Source organism: Lagopus muta, chromosome 3 (assembly GCF_023343835.1).
Source record: "Lagopus muta isolate bLagMut1 chromosome 3, bLagMut1 primary, whole genome shotgun sequence".
Classification (NCBI taxonomy): Eukaryota; Metazoa; Chordata; class Aves; order Galliformes; family Phasianidae; genus Lagopus; species Lagopus muta.
Window position 1 is genome coordinate 33,786,829 of NC_064435.1, and position 16,537 is coordinate 33,803,365.

The following is a 16,537-nucleotide window of genomic DNA, read 5'->3' on the forward strand; positions in this document are numbered from 1 at the left end:
AACCTTCCCTGGTACTGAGGTCAGGCTAACAGGACTGTAGTTCCCCGGATCTTCCTTATGGCCTTTCTTGAAGATGGGAGTCACATCAGCAAGCCTCCAATCCTCTGGGACCTCACCAGTTAACCAGGAGCGCTGATAGATGGCCAAAAGGGGCTCAGCAATCACCTCTGCCAGCTCTCTAAGCACCCGAGGGTGCAGCCCATCCAGTCCCATGGACTTGTGATAGTCCAGACGGAGGACGAGCTCTCTGACTGTCTCCACTGGAATTGCTGGGGGCGTTTTCTGTGCAGTGTCCCAGACTTCCAGATCGAGGCATAAAAAGCCCAGAGGATAACTGATCTGGCTGTTAAAGGCAGATGTAAAGAAGGCATTGAGATCAAAAGATCATCAGGATCTTTCCTATAGTCCGTGTAGGTGACTGTATTTGGTAAGAAACAGAATTGTGTATGTGTTAATGCATCTTCTCAGCAACTTGTACAGTGAGTTCTGAATAAAACCAGTGTCTGAGTGTAATGGGAGAATGTATCAAAAAACGTCAGGGGAAAGGTGGTTTAAAGGTGTGCACTATTTGATAAAATAAAGGTACGTAGCTATCCTCTTCTTTTAACTGTTTAAAGATGTAAACAGTTCCTTCACTCTTAGATTTTGATCTCAGTATAAGAGATGTCTTTGAGGTTTGAAGACAGAAGTTTGGATACTTCTGGGATTTATCTGTAGATTTAAGAAAAGATGGAGACTTTAAAATACCAGAGGGAAGCAGAGGGATTTACTGCTACAGAAAAAGAGCTTTTCAGCCACATGTTAGAATATAAATGCTACTGAAAGCAATTCAGTTATTCTTGGTAATGTGTGACCTACATCTGAGTGTTCCCCCCCTTCATTCCCTGTGAAGATGAGTGAAGCAACTTGACAGTATTCTTGACTTGGCTTTGGAAATAGAAAGTTATTACAGAAATTCTAGTCATAAAACACCCTTGCATTGAACTATTCTGAATTAATTTTGAGCAGAAAGCAGCCAGCAGTTTATTCTTTCGAATAGGTTTGCTAGTGATTCTCTCTTGGAAAACATCATACTTAAAGACCCAGAGAGGAGTAGGTGGTGCAGTTGGCTGAGTCAAGTCAGGTTATGAATTTAGGTTTCCGAATTCACACCAGGGTTGGGTATTCCCAAATGAATTCTGTTGTGAGCAAGGGAAGGGAGTTGTAGCTCTTGTTTATGTGAATGACTGTGAAGAAAAATGAGAAGATTACTTTATAGATGAAAAGCACAATATGGACCATTAGGCACAGTTGCTGTGTTTCGAGTAGCAGATGTGAAAATAATGATATTTCATTATTTTTCAACAGGTTTGCCTCAAACCTCTTACAGATCAGAAGATAAAGTATAATAAATTGCATATTCCACTAAAGCTGAAGTGAATATAACAAAGGAACATTATAAGTGCCATCTGAAGTTGAAGTACCTCACCTGTGAAGAGTTTTCTTGTTTATATGTATGCATGTGTATGTACACATACTTAGTTCTCTGCATACTTCAAAGGCTGTAATTCCCTGTTTTTTTGAAGCTATTGAGATATGCCATAGTATTACAGTTGGCTAGAGGTTTCAGAGTTTTGCAGAGTAGGGCAAGGAGGATCTCCACTGAATTTCAGCAAGAGCTGTCAGACTTGAAATATAATTGGTGTTTGTTTGGAACATTTCTTTAATTATGTGATTAATTGCTACTTGCTTAGTTATTCCCTCAATGCCTGTAGGTGTGAAGTTGTAACAGCATAATAAATGCTGAAATGGAAAGAGAGTAGAAGTGTTTAACTATGTTCTTAAGTCTATTTTATGTATCCTTATAAGAATGACTTGCTGTTATGGCCTTAATTGGATGTAAAGCATAGCAGTGCTTGTATCTACACAGAGCCTGCACACAGCTGTGTGAGCTGTGATCTTGCAGATAGCGGAGATGGATAAAAAGAAAGCTTAAGGGACTCCAGCAACTAACAGTAGTAAGAAGAGCAGGTGCATAAATAAACTAAAACTGGGTGCCAATTCTAAGAGCTGAGCTAAGGATGTGGTACATTATTAGAACAGAGAGGAGGCACACAGCTGAAGTTCATGCTCAGGTGCTATAAATGCATGTACCTGTTTTGTGTTCTTTCCACTCCTTTCTAATTAGGGTAAGGTTGGCTTTCTGGATTAAAACAGTACTATGCTGCTGTCAGACTCTTCCTGGAGTCCCATAAAGAAGATTTTTTTTTTTTTTTTTGGTCCATAATAACAGTTTATGAGGATTTGGGGCAAGGCAGGAGATAGGAGATGTGTGTGTTCTAGAAGATGTCATGGGGAAAGCTGTTTACAGGGCTTACAGGAGGACACATTGTTACGTGTATCTTGAGAATTCTGTGTAAGAAAGAACTTCACTTTTAGTAGTGAATGGTTTCTTCTGGAGGCTAAAGCACTGCTCAGTTCAATACGACTTTCCTGTAGTGAATTTGCGTACTCCAGTACCAATTTGAGGGAGGTCAACCTGATGCGATCATTGAGAATAACAGTATTGTACCAAACTGCTTAATTATTTTTATGGTAGTTTAGAGTCCTAGTGATACTTCTAAAAAGTTGTCATTTTTGGATTGCTGTTTATTTACTTATACTGAAAGGGATTAACACTGCAGATGGACATATTGAAAGTTAGTGAAAGTCAGTTACACCTCTACAGTTAAAAACAAAGTGGAAGAGGAAAGCATCAAGATCTAAATTTGCTTATTGCTACTCTCCATACACTGTCAGTACAGGAAAACACCTTGGAACAGGAGCAGTGGGTGAGCAGAGGCTCTGACTGGAGGCATGAGGACTTCTGTGCTGTGTGTTTGCTGGACACAGCTCTCTTCACAAACCCTTGTCTGTGTGGACACATCACATTAACATATAGGTGAATAAATCTGAGGTGTAACGTTTATGTGCTAGCTTGTTTTCCTCCAGTGAAAACACTGGATGTTTTCTGTTCCAGTAAGTTTTCTTTTAGGTAAATAAGCTTCAATTCTGTTTACTCTGAATATTAGTATTCCAATGTGCGAGTCTTTGTTGAATTGACCTAATGTGTGCTTCTCTGGCAGGCAAAGTTACTTGTTTGGAATAGAGTATTGTGGGAAGATGTTCTCTTGCTTTTTGAATACAATTCTGTGTGAGAATGGGAAAATGTGTGAGAAATGTATTTAAATGTATGTTATTTTCTTGCCGTCAAACTGTGTAAAGAACTTGTGAAGTATTTTCTTATTTTACAGTAAATAATAATAGTAGTAAGAGCCACATTTCTTTCAACTCTGTTTAGGGCTCTATTAAGCAGGTCTTCTTCTAGAACTATGTATGAAAGAGTTTGAGGGAATTCATTTCTTGTTATTTCTGCTGCATTTCGCCCCAATAAATTACATTTTTGAATGCATCATCATTTTGATGTCATAGACTAATAGGAGTTATTTTCCACAGTAGTTATTTTTTGGTAATGTTTTGATAATGCAGAAAAACTTTGGAAGCTGTAGTCCTTTTCTACGGTTTTCTTCCTCTATTCTAGCTTCTTAAGTCTTCCCTTATGCTTCCTTCTCAAAATGATCTGTCATGCTTGGATAATAAGCTTTTCCAGCCCTTGACTCTTGCCTTTGTGGTTTTGGGTGTGTGCTTTGGAGAGGAGATGAACAAAACAAGGAAGCAGCCCACAGCTTGTGCCTGGCTTCATCTTGCTTTTCTAAGTAATTATTGGGAGTTTTAGGAAGTACTTCTTCCCATTGAAAAATAATGCATCAGTCTTTCAGTTCATCTGCCATCAAGGGATTATTTAGCTAGTGTAAGAACTGTTACTTTTCTTGATTATGATCTGCTGTGGATTTTTTTTTCCCTGCTGATAATGCTTCTCAAGTTTATGTATGCTTCCTACTGAATGTGGTTATTACGTGACCATGTAATTGTATTGTGATTGAATTGTGTTTTGGTGTGGAGAGGAGAGGGAGCTATCAGTGCATGAAAATAAGATATTCTCTTTCCTCAAGGGTGAAAGTAAACTCTCAGTCTGATGTCTGTCTTACTCAGAGCAATAGTGTCATAGCATGTGCTTATTTATTTCCCACTTAAAATGCTCTAGCCTCCTAAAAGAATTGGTGTTGGCTGCTTTGAAGATGTTTGTCTTTTTATTTAAGGTTATGACACCTGTACGTTACATCAACAGAGTTGCACAATGCTGCTTGAAATAGTAGTGTTGCTTAATTAGATTAATGCTTCCAAAAAATCTTCCCTTGTAATTGCAATATACTTCAGTTGCAAAAATTTCCATTTTCTCTTATGAATTATGGTGACCTATTCCAAAGACAACCTCTTAGATTTTAAACAGTGTAAGGAGAGCTCTAATCGGTTCACACTGGATTATTTATTTTAATTATCTTTCAAGGACTGTTGCAGTTTATAAAACAAAGAATCATAGAATTGTTTGAGTTGGAAGGGACCTTTAAAGGTCATCTAGTCCAACTCCCCTGTGGATGGCAGCCCCTGGCTCCTCCAGGCCCACCCCCCTCCTGGAGCAGGAGCTACCCTGGCATAGGGCAGCTCACACAGTTGCTCAAGGAAGAAAAGGAAATCTAGCAGCAGTTCAAAAATACCCAAACACTCTGCCACAAGCTTTTGGGGTAGAAGGTGAAGAAGAGACCACAGCAACTGTCACTGGCACTGCTGCCCAGAGAGCTGTGGGTGCCCCATCCCTGAAGGTGCTCAAGGCCAGGTGGGATGGGGTCCGGGGCAGCATGAGCTGGTGGGAGCAGCCAGCCCATGGCAGCACTTGGGACTGGGTGGGCTGAAAGTTCCCTTCCAATTCAAGCCATTCTTTGGTTCTACGAATTGGCTGAGAAATTTTATGGAGTCAATTCAGATGACCTCGAGTAGTACCAGGATTGCACAGTTTGATAAGTTCTTTCAGGTTAGGAATAAAAAGAGAGCAAAGTGGAGCCACTAATTCTAATATTCATTTTCAGGAATGTTGTTTTATGTTTCTCTGTGGGAGACTGTGTCTGTTTATGCAGTGCTTCTAGGTGAAGAAATGTGTTTAAGCATACAGTTGAACCCATGTTTTCTATCTTGTAAAACTGCTGAGAACAGCTGAACACTCACCTGTTGTCACATCTGCTTTTAATAGTGCAGGAAGAATATTGGAGCTTAGGTCTTGCTTTTAATAGAGATACTATTGTGCATGGGAGATCGGAGGGGCTAAGGACACAGAAGTGTAGCTGAAGAGCTGCCTTGTACTTCCTTAAGTAATTCTCATATTCAATAATCATAATTCTTTCCATTCTCGGTAATGGCAGAGTTCCATTATAATCTGCCGCTTAAGGCAAGCTTTAAGGGTTTTAAGCATTCCTGCAGTGTGGTGTGTGTTGAGGAAGGCAACCACAGTTATTCATGAGGTGAAGCTTTGCACTTTGGTGTATGTGGAAAGAGAACACTTACTGTTGTTTTTGTGAAGATTTTTGGTTTGTGTTTCTGAAACAAATCAGATCTTCTGTTTTTCCATTTTTATCAACTTTTTTTCCTCTTTATTTCCTTTCTAAGAGATTTCCCAAACTAGATTTCTAGAGAAGATCACAGAGCTTTTTTCCTTCTTTAAGAAAGGTTTTACTGTTACCATTTTTAGAACCCCAAGGAAAAATTCTGATAGTTTTCCATCTTCAGCCTCCTTTATTATTGTTTTCCACAAACGAAGTATAAAGTAACTTAGAAATACATAAATATTTGTATTGTCAGTAAAGGGTGCTTGACTCCTACACCTGAGTGATCTTAAGTAAAATTGTTGAATAAACTATTGTGTATATATACAATTTTCTTGGATTTTAGTAATGTCAGTGTAAAATGAATTTGTGTTATTAGGCTTGACGCTGGTTTGTTGTTTTTTTTCCTTGTTTCTGAGAGAGGAGAGCTAAAAGCTGAGGAGAAGTCATTAGTCCTTTTTGCCTAATGGACTCTGTTTTAAGATAAAATTCTAAAGCGAATGGAGCAGTGTCTTCAGGCTTAAATAGCACTATATTGAACTCTAATCTTCCTAATGCTGGTGTGTTATTTCTGGATGTTATCAAACTGAGATAAGGTCACAGAACAGCTGAGGTTGACAGAGCCCTCTGCCTCCCAACCTGATCTGGCCCAGCCCCTGCTCAAGCAGGACTCCAGAGCAGGGGGCCCAGGCCTGTGTCCAGGCAGCTGTTGAAGATCTCCAGTGAGAGACTCCACAGTTTCTCTGAACAACCCAGGCCAGTCACCCACACTGCAGAGAAGTGCTGCATGATGTTCAGAGAGAACCTCCTGCGTTGCAGTTTGTGTCCATTACCTCTTGTTCTGGCACTGGAAACAATTAAAAAGAGCCTGGTGCTGTCCTCTCTGTACCTTCCCTTTTACAGCCATTGATGAGATATTTCCTGAGCCTCATCTTCTCCAGGTTGAGCAGTCCCAGCTCTCTGGAATGATGTTCTCCAGTCCCTTTATTATCTTTGCTACCTTTCACTGGATTCTATCCATTACATCCAGCTCTCTTACTCGTGAGCCCAGACAGCGCTCCAGGTGAAGCCACCCACCAGCTCACACTGCCCAGGGCCCCATCCAGCCTGGCCTTAAGCATCCCCAGGGATGGGGCATCCACAGCTTCTCTGGGCAGGCTGTACCAGTGCCTCACAACCCTTTGAGTAAAGAATTTCCACCTAACATCTAACCTAAATTTCCCTCTTTTAGTTTAAGGCTGTTTCCCTTTGTCCTGTTACTATCAGATAGTGTGAAAAGTCAGTCCTCTTCCTGTTTGAGAGCTTCCTTCAAGTACTGGCAGGCTGTAGTGAGCTCTTTCCAGTGCGTTTTCTCCAAGCTAAACAAGCCCAAATCCCTCAGTGGCTTTTTTGTTGTTATCTGTAAAAATCCACATTTAATGAGCAGCAAAGTCACTGCTTATGAATAGATGAATAGTTTTAGTATTTTGAGTTTTCCTCATTATTTCTATGTGTTCAAACTGTGAAAGACAGAAACACAGCCTTCTGGAACTCACTTCTGCAGAGACATTTTGGGCTTATAGTGTTTTGTTGCCATGACTGAATGCAAGCTTAAGTGCTTAGTTTGTCATGCAGATTTGTAATGTGATTTTAATATAGTTTGCAACCAATGCAATGGAATAGTAGAAACTTTTAACAAAACTGCTTAGAACCATTTATTTGCTGTTCTAAGTTTCCAGTTCAAATGCTTGCCTAAATAGTTTCACTTTCCAAACATTTTAAATTAACATTTGATTATTTTTTTTTTTTGCGCCTATGACTCCATTTCCATAACTATGCCTTTGTTTCATTTTACAGAGGAAATAAAGACTGAAACAGAGAAGCAAAGGTATGTGGTAGTTGTTTATATTGACTAATTGTGCTTTGTCTTCTTATAATGTGTGCCATGCTTATTCTGAGTTGTGATAATGGGCTCACTCTGAGAAGCTTTCTCATTTCATAAGATTGGTGGTATCCAGAAACACTCTAGAAGTGCTGCTAGTGCTGCTTCTATTATTGTCTCTTAGGTTAGAAGGCACAGGACCTGGGAGTAGAGGTAGGAGACAGCTTAGAGGGGACTGATTGAAAATGGCTGGCAAGGGTAGGAGTAGATGAGAAAATTACTTTGTAGGGAGGGACATGAGCTGAAAAGGATTTCATGTGAGTTCAGAGGACAAAAGCCTGGAATGCACATAAAATACTTGAACTGTGAGCAGGCAAGGAGAGAGAGGCTGAAATGGGTAAGTGAGAATGAGTAGAGTGCTGTAATTTGAAAAGATAGTGTGGAAAGGATTTTGTTAGGGAATAGGTCTAGATTTCTGTGGGCAGTTCCTCTAGAGGAAGTGAAGGCAGAAGGCAGAGTTGGTATGCAATTCCCTTCTATTGTCAGTGAGTAATGTGTTAAGTATTGATAGACTATGAATGCATTATTAGTATTTAATTACATGTTCCACAGGATCTTCCTTATCTTTGAGTGTACATCATTAACCATGAGTCATGGCATTGCTATGACAGTTCTTACTGCTTGCTGAAAGAACCAGATTTGTGGATGAGACTGAAGAACTGTTCTTATGGCATAAGAATTTGAATTCTACATGGGGACCTGTTTCTCTGCTCTGGAAGTGAATTTTTCTTTTAGGCAAATAATTTAAACCACAGTTGTCAGAACTGGCTGCTAACAATTTCTGCTTTATCCTTTGGGCACTCAAGTGGAGAGCTATGGATTTTGTTTGGGAAATTCAAACAGTTCTAGCTGGAATAGAAGCAAGCAAGAACTTTATTTCAGATATCAGGATTTATTTAATATCGAATACACTGAACAGTTTATTCTAATGACATTTCAGATTGGGCATACAAAAATTAATGGAGGCATCTGATTAAGTCACTATTCTTCAGTTCCCTCTAGTAAAGTAAAATCAATACTATCAGCTCTTAGATGGTAAAAACAGATCTAAGATTTGTGCAGTGTTCGGATAATGTTGCACTGAGCACCAGTCTCAGCCAGATAGTAATGTTGTGTTCCTATAAAAAGCTTTGTTAACAGTAGAATAAATAAAATAAAAGTCCACATTATAAAGAATTGAAAGAAAAAATAAAATTGCATAACGTGAAATATTCAGTGAGTGGTGTTTGTTCTGGGCACTGAGTAAGGATAAGTAATATCTTGTCCTGCAGTTAAATGCCATCAAAAAAGTAATGGTAGAGCTGAACTGTAATAAACTTTGGTTGCTCTCAAAGTAATGCCTCCTATTTATTTCCACAGAAACCACAAAAAGCACAATAACACTGTTTGATGGAGCAAATTCTCAGTTACAAAACACTATTTTTCAATACAGTCACCACTGTATTTTCTCTACATTTTTGCCAGTGATGAACAAGAACCTACATGTGACACTTGTAACAGTCCACACCAGTGGAGATGACCCACTGTCGCCACTGTTGAAATGCACCACCCACTGCTTCACTGTGCTCACATCCACTGTTTGGTCTCCTTAAACGTTCAGCAAGCATCAATGCATGTTAGTGGGTGCAACTTTTTCTGCATGGAGGAATTCAGTGACACACCTTTGCTTCCTCAGCACTTGTCAAACATCATTTTATCAGACTGCCCCTTCTGCTGCCAGCTGTCAAACAGCAACAGCGTGTATGGAATATTGGCGGGAAGGGTCAGCCTTTACTGCCATATCACCAACATCTGCCTCTGAGGTCATGGGCCAGTGCAGTAACATCATAGGAGGCATTACTTTCAGAGCAGCTCTTCTGAACTTTCAAGTGCTTATATTCTGTCCAGTCAATATTTCAAGTTGCGATTTTGTGGTATGAAATGTAGGTCTTGTCTGCGCGTGCTTGATAAATAGATTTGGATTTCTTTAGTGCTGTCTTTATTCTGGCAGTAGCCTTTTGCTTTGAAGGCATTGCTGGACTTGAGCTGTGATTGGATTTATGCCAATCTTACCATAAAGTCTGTTGGTTTTTTTTACATGCATGAGAAGGAGTTCTTTTTATAGGTCTCCAAATAGGGAAACTTCTTAGTTTATAAAATATTCATATTTTGATAGCTGTAATTGAGATTTGAGTATCTTAGCAAAGGTCTTACAGTGATAATTGGTTAATTTTTTTCAATTCCTGCTCTAGCAAAAGGCTCTCACCGTTCACCTGGAATGTGCTGAAAAATAGATTATACATCCCCATAATTTTACACAGAAAACAGCTTCTTTGTTTTAGTTCGTTTTCTGTTTAAACAGAACTGGTGTTTGGCAGTGACACAAAGGGGAATAGAAAAGGACAGGGTGATTTATGTAACCGTTATACAGCTGAAGCTGCCAAAATCATTTTAAAAATTCATCATTTCATGTATAGATTAGCTTGTTTCCAGGAGTGATATAGAGTCATAGAAAATCTCAAGTTGAAAGGGACCCATAAGGATCATCAAATCCAACTCCTAGCTCCACGTAGAGTCACCCAAACTAAACGGAATAGGTAGTATTTGCCAGAGCGGGACATGTTGTGCCTTTAAATTTTGCTTCTCACTTCCTCTCTTCAGGCCTCTCAGTGTTCTCCTAAGAGCACAGAACAGTAACAAAGATGTGAGCCTAGAGGAGAAAATAAGTTTTGTGGTTGTCTTCGCAGTGGTGACCAGAGCCAGACCCAGAGCCACAACCCCCTGCCTATCAGGCAGTACTGCTGTTCTTGGTGGTACCAAATCACTTGCACAGGGCCCAGAGAGATGTGGGGTCTCCTCCTAGGGGGTCATAGAATCATTTATGTAAATATTAGCTGATTTTTGTATTCCTCATACTTGGTAGAGCTCTTGGTGGAGGATGGTTTTGTTAGACGGTTTCTGGTTGCATGGTCAGATGGGAGGGGAGTTGCGGAGGGGGGAAACAGACAGAAAACAGCCAGACAAAGTAATTTCTTGGCTGGCATTAAGATGACCTTTGGGTCTCTCTTCTCCCTGCTGTCCACTCCTTTTCATCATCAACAAGGTGATGGATTCTTGAGTTATCTTTCCAGCCTACACCTAAAGGAAGCTTCATGCTTCTGCAGTAGCTTTCTGTAGTAGGCTCATCATTTTCTGAGTCTCATCATGGCTTGTTCCTTATTTATGAAAAACTACGGTTTTATTTACAAAGAATCATTTTAACCTAATTTTAATGGTATCAATAGATGTAGAGCAGTCTGTTTTAAGACTGTAACAAGAGATGCCATCTTTCCATTCCTCACAGACGAGCTCTTACAGAAATTTCAGAGAGATTTTCAGAGAGATTTGATAAGAACAGCATTCTTCAGCAACTTATCTGATTTGAGTTGTCTAAAAAATTGCTTTGCTCTGTCTACAGCAAAGCAATTATTGAGCAATAAGTAAAAATGATGTATCCGATTGAAGAGCAAGCCTCTATTTTTCTTCAAGGAAAAAAAATGTATGGGGATAAATCCTTACATCTTGAAAAGAGGAATTACTTAATAGAAAAGTAGAGTCTTAACACCAACTATTCATTATTAAGACTTGGAATTTAGAAATTTACACTTTTAAAGTGCCCAAACAAGGATTGATGTTTGAATGTGATACCAGATATTTTCTCAAGGATTTGAAAATTTCAGCTTGCTCCTTAAAAAGCTGAAATACTAATATTTTATCAGCTTGGTTAGTTTAAGGCTTCTGCTGTGGGGCTTGGGAGTGCATCTGTTTCTTGGAGATACAATAAACTCCTAACAGTTTATTCGTGTGTTTCAGCAACTTGAAAAACATTTTCGTACCCAGGATGATAGAAAAACTTCCTTGAAAGAAGAGCTTTTATTTGACGCAAATGTGGAGGGCCTTGATTTGAAATCAGTTATTCTATAAATTTATTTATTTACATTTATTTAAATATTACTGCAATAATTCTGTAATCCTTTGCTACAGAACACAAGGTTATGCTTTTTTCTTTGAACGATTTATCAAATCTGTGTAAGGTAGTGTAGTTTACTTTGTAGGTAAAGATACGTAGAGAGATTTATGTATTAGAGATACTGTAAGCAGTTAAACTGTTAATAATCTTAATAATCTTCTTAAATGTTACATACTTACAGTCCTTCCAGATTATTAGATATGTTGGTAAGCACTGAACCATAAAATTCTGTGGTGTCATCTGAAGTACAGCTAAAACTGTTTAAAATAAAAAGTTTTATGGATTTATTTTTCTTAGATATTTTCCCCTCAATTTATATCCAGAATTGACGTTTAATTGATGTTTAAGATCTAACCTCCAGAATGGATGCACTCCCTCTGAAATACTGAACCAAACTTGTATTGTAATATAGTAGTTGTAACTTCTAACTTCCAGCATCGTCTAAACATCTAAATTTTATCTGCTTCAGTAATGTAACTTTTTATTATACTTCCACATTGAGTGTTAATTCCTAGAGAAGTGATGTTTAATGAAATTCTTGTTCCTTTCTTCTCTTTGTGCTCCACATGCTGCTCCCCCCTAACAACTTCACCTGCTGTAGGGAGAGGTTTTTTCTGTTTTCAGAGGAAACAAGTTTCTATTCCTTCCAACCAGCAGGGACCACTGGATACCTACTTATTCTATAAATAAGTCAATTTGCTGTTCCATAAATAACACAAAGATACTATACAAGCTGTTAAGAATACTTACATTACCTTTGTGTGTTAACTTTGTAGAAGTTATTCCTTCCTAATATTAATTTTCTTTATGTTTATTTCATAAATGTTGCAGTGGTGAAAACTATTTGTATGATCACTTACAGCATTCTAATGAAATCATTCTGTTTAGTCCCCCTCATGGAGAAGCAAAACCTGGTTCAAGCACTCTGCCACCTGTGAAATCAAAGACGAGCTTCATTGAAGCAGACAAGTACTTCCTACCATTTGAATTGGCATGCCAGTCAAAATGCCCCAGGATTGTCAGTACATCTCTAGATTGTTTACAGGTCTGTATGAGGTTGAGTTTCAGCTGTCAAATACAGAATCTGTTGATATGAAAGAAAAGTAGCAGTTATATGTAACAATGTTTTTGTATTACTTTTCTTGAACTGTGTACAAGAAACAAAATTAACTGTGTATGTGACAGTAGGTGAATGTGTCCTAGTTACTCTATAATTTGTATATGTTCATTTTATACATACTTTACCACCAGTAGTTGTGTGTTTTGATCCATTTTATATTAATGTGCAGCTACCTGTTTTTACTTACATGTGTTTAACTTAAATTGCTATCAGTACAATTAATGAAAGACTAAGATTTCAGTAACTGTGGGAATATAGTTGTCTAATTTATTTTATGCTTTTTGTAATTGCAGTAAAATACTTTAAATATGAGGTATGTAGTCTTTCAAAATATAATGTTTTCAGAACTATGTTTGCAGCATAGGATTTAGCTATTCTTTTCTCACGAGTGGCCCGACAGCAGTGAACTCAGTTCATTTACATTCACAGGCACTTGCATACTTGGCATGCTGTCTGATAGTGGTGTGGAAATTTATAAGATTCTAATGCTTGAATTGATAGGACCAGTATATTGCTCATTTTGTTAATATGTTGCTTTTCAAAGTGTTGAAGACCTACAGGGAGAGAAAATAGGAAAAAAAAAAAAAAAAAAAAAAAAAAAAAGAGAAGACTAGCTAGCTAGTAGCATTTAAAAAAAAAATTGTAGGTGGTTGGTGGTTTATTTGTTATTAAAAACATTTGTATGCTGATTACAGGTGAAGACCAATCTGATATGAGGTTGTTTTAAAACAAATGGGATTCTTAAAAACTTTTATCACTGAACAAAAAGCTTTAATGTTAAGCTTCTTGACAAACGTGTTACAGTTGCTGAGTGAAAATTAAATAAACCTGGAGGATCTTATGAAAAACAGTCCTTTCTGTTGATTGAGATTTGGTGTGGAACGTACAGTTTTCTTTTAAGAAGAGTGTACAAATTAGAGTTATCAAATGAGTTTTGTTTTAACAAAAAGCTGACTTTTTAAGTTCTTCTGTATGTTTTTTTTCTCTTCCAGAAACTTATTGCATATGGTCATCTGACAGGGAATGCTCCAGACAGTACAGCTCCGGGCAAAAAATTAATTGATAGAATTATTGAGACAATATGTGGCTGTTTTCAAGGACCTCAAACAGATGAAGGAGTTCAGCTACAAATAATAAAGGTACTACAATTAGCCACTACTTCCCTATTTGTAGTGGTGACAACAGGAAGATGTTTATGACCTCAGAATTCAAAAGCAGAAATGTTTATTTTCTAAGTATAATGATAGTTCTTCCTTTGTTGTTTGCTTGAGATGGAAGCTGAATATCCTGTGTTCCTTTCCCTACTCTCTCCCTTTGCATTTTGAGTGAATTCCTGGTTGTGGCTTAAAGTCTGATACATAGAGCACTGGATGAAATTTCATTCACAGCAATTCAGTGGCATCTCTAATTATGAAGAATTACTGTCAAAAAATCCTGTACTGCCAGGGGATGATGGTAACTAAGAAATGTTAGGATTATTAAATCCGCTTTGAAATTATTTTATGAAATGGAATTAGACCTGGTAGTCAGTTGTTACCAAGATATCTCTGTGCTGCTCTTTCATAAGCTTATGCTTGAAAGAAATTTAATCTTTCTTTCTGTAGGCTGTGTAAACAATGCTTGTGGAATTTATACAGGGGTTTCTGGTGGAATCTAGCTGTTTTCTGATTGCACCCATCAAATTATGGAAACTCACTATGGGAAAATATCTAAATAATCAAAGTTACTTAATGGAAATATCATGCTCTATTCTTTTGACTGTACTCTGAATGTTTTGGATGTTGAGTGGTACTGAACAATACAGTAAAAGATAGGTAACAATAATAGAGTGTTTATTGGCTTGTATTCTTGTATGTAGATATCCTGAGAGGTTGACATTCTCGTAGAACGTGTTTCCTTGTTTTAGTGCAAATTAGGTACTTGTTTCTCCTATTCCTTTTCTTAGCTCCATTCATCCTTTTTCTTGACATTCAATTTCTCCAGCAGATAATTGTTAAAAACATTGAGTTTATGTTTCTGTCATCTGTTTCTGTTTTGCCCAAGCGCTTAAGACATTTTTTATCTTGCAAAGGAAAGTTTTCATTCTTATTTTCAGCGGCTGAAATCATTTTCTCTCTCCTTTGCTGTAGTGCCTTGTCTCCAAATGCTTTCTTAATTTTACCCTCTCAACCCTTAGCCCATTACCTGGGCCAAGATGCTAACAGAATTAACCTTCCAGCTGAAAGTGGATATCTTTGACTGCATGTGTGTCCAATGGATGTACGCTATAAAAAACATGAAAGTTAGAAATCGTTAGCGAATACCACAACTTTTGGCTTCTACCATGAACAATAATGAAACCTAGTGGTTAGTCTTATTCTATTAGGCTTCATAACTGGTCTGTGGACCTGTTTTCTCCAGTATGACTTAGTATGATGCGTAATGATCCAGTATGATGAAAGGATGGATTTCATGCCTTTTTGGAATGTTCTGTGGCAATTAATAATGCTCTCTGATGAGTTTTAATTCCAACAGGAGGTAGAAGATGTAGGACTTGGGTCTTCACCTTTCTCTACTTGCTCTCTCAAACATAATCAGTGTTCCTTTGAGACAGTTTTGTAACCACGATCACTGTAAAACCTAAGAATCCTGATCAATCCAGCACTTTCCTCCCTGGAGGGTTATTTTTGTTCTGCCTACTGGAAGGATGGCCTTTATTAAGTTGCCAGCTATTCTTCCAGCATCTGGCCTCCCAGTCAGTGCCTCCCCTCAGTGCCTCCCATCCCTGGAGGCATTCAAGGCAAGGCTGGATGTGGGTCTGGGCAGCCTGATCTAATGGTTGGCAATCCTTGGCACAAAGCAGGGGGGTTGAAACTAGATAATCACTATGGTCCTTTTCGACCCAGGCCATTCTATGATGATTCTGTGATCTATGAGCCAGTGTTGGGGGAGAGTTCATACATGGTGCTATTTGTTGGCTTTTAGATGACTTCCTTAAGAGGCCTTAAAGATCATCTACTTCCAACTCCCATACCACAGACAGACAGGGTTGCCACCCACCAAATCAGGCAGCCCAGGGCCCCACAACTTCTCTGGGCAACCTGTTCCAGTGCCTTGGCTTTCCTGATACCATGTCATGTCTGGACAGCATCTCTGTATTCTTCCCAGGCTACACATCCCTATATCTGCTGTATGTATGTTTCTTCCCTCCGTTTGACCAGCAGGTTCTTGCTCAGCCATGCTGGTTTTCTGCTGCTTCTGCTTGATTTTATCTGCTGGGGTATGGAATGCCCTTGTTTTCTCAGAAGGGTATCATTAAGGAGCTTCTAGGCCTGATCCATTCCTGTGTCCCTCAGGACAGTATCCCAGGGCATCCCAAGTAATTCATTGAACAGGTGGAATTTTACTCTTCTGACGTTCAGGATCCTTGGATTCAGCATGTTTTAACTCAATACTTGCAAGTCTCACAAAGCCCCCACGAACTCCTAGAAGTAAGGGAGAGCGCAGTGCAAAGCTTTTTGTGGCACTTAATTTTGTTGCAACTTTTATTTGTCATCTTTCTCATATGATACTTTCTATTAGCAGGAGCAGAGTTTTTGTAAGTTCTGTGCAGAAACGGAATTGTTAAAAAACGAGAGGATGAGAATTAAGGATGGTTGATGAATTTCAACTTACCACTCCCTGACTTTCAGAAGACTAGTGTAATGTAACAGGAATTTTGAGCAGGAAAAGAAGCAAAGTACCTGTATTTAATGAAGCTGTTGTCTACAGTTTGTTTACCTCTGTCGTTTTTTTTCTTTAGCTAGTTTTATAGAGATTGTTTTTAGTCATCTTTCTTTTTAAATAAAAGCTTTCTAGTGGGCTGTTAGGAACTATGGTTTGTAGATGATAGCATTAGATGCTGTTTCTTGGTCATGTAATGTATTCTGTTCAGTGAAGATTGTAAGTACTGTCATCTGTGCATGTGCCTTTACCTATGAGAAAGCAGGAGCACCACAAGTAGAAAAAGAAGGGAC

General features: G+C 38.5%; 1 protein-coding gene across 1 annotated transcript in view; it reads left to right on the top strand.

The window, feature by feature from the left end:
• Positions 1–16,537, top strand: part of ARFGEF1 (ADP ribosylation factor guanine nucleotide exchange factor 1) — an 84,049-nt gene that overhangs the window by 19,943 nt on the left and 47,569 nt on the right. The window contains exons 2-4 of the mRNA XM_048940428.1: positions 7,350–7,380; positions 12,311–12,467; positions 13,535–13,681. Of these exons, the coding sequence (XP_048796385.1) occupies positions 7,350–7,380; positions 12,311–12,467; positions 13,535–13,681 (335 nt within the window). The remainder of the gene's footprint in view (positions 1–7,349; positions 7,381–12,310; positions 12,468–13,534; positions 13,682–16,537) is intronic.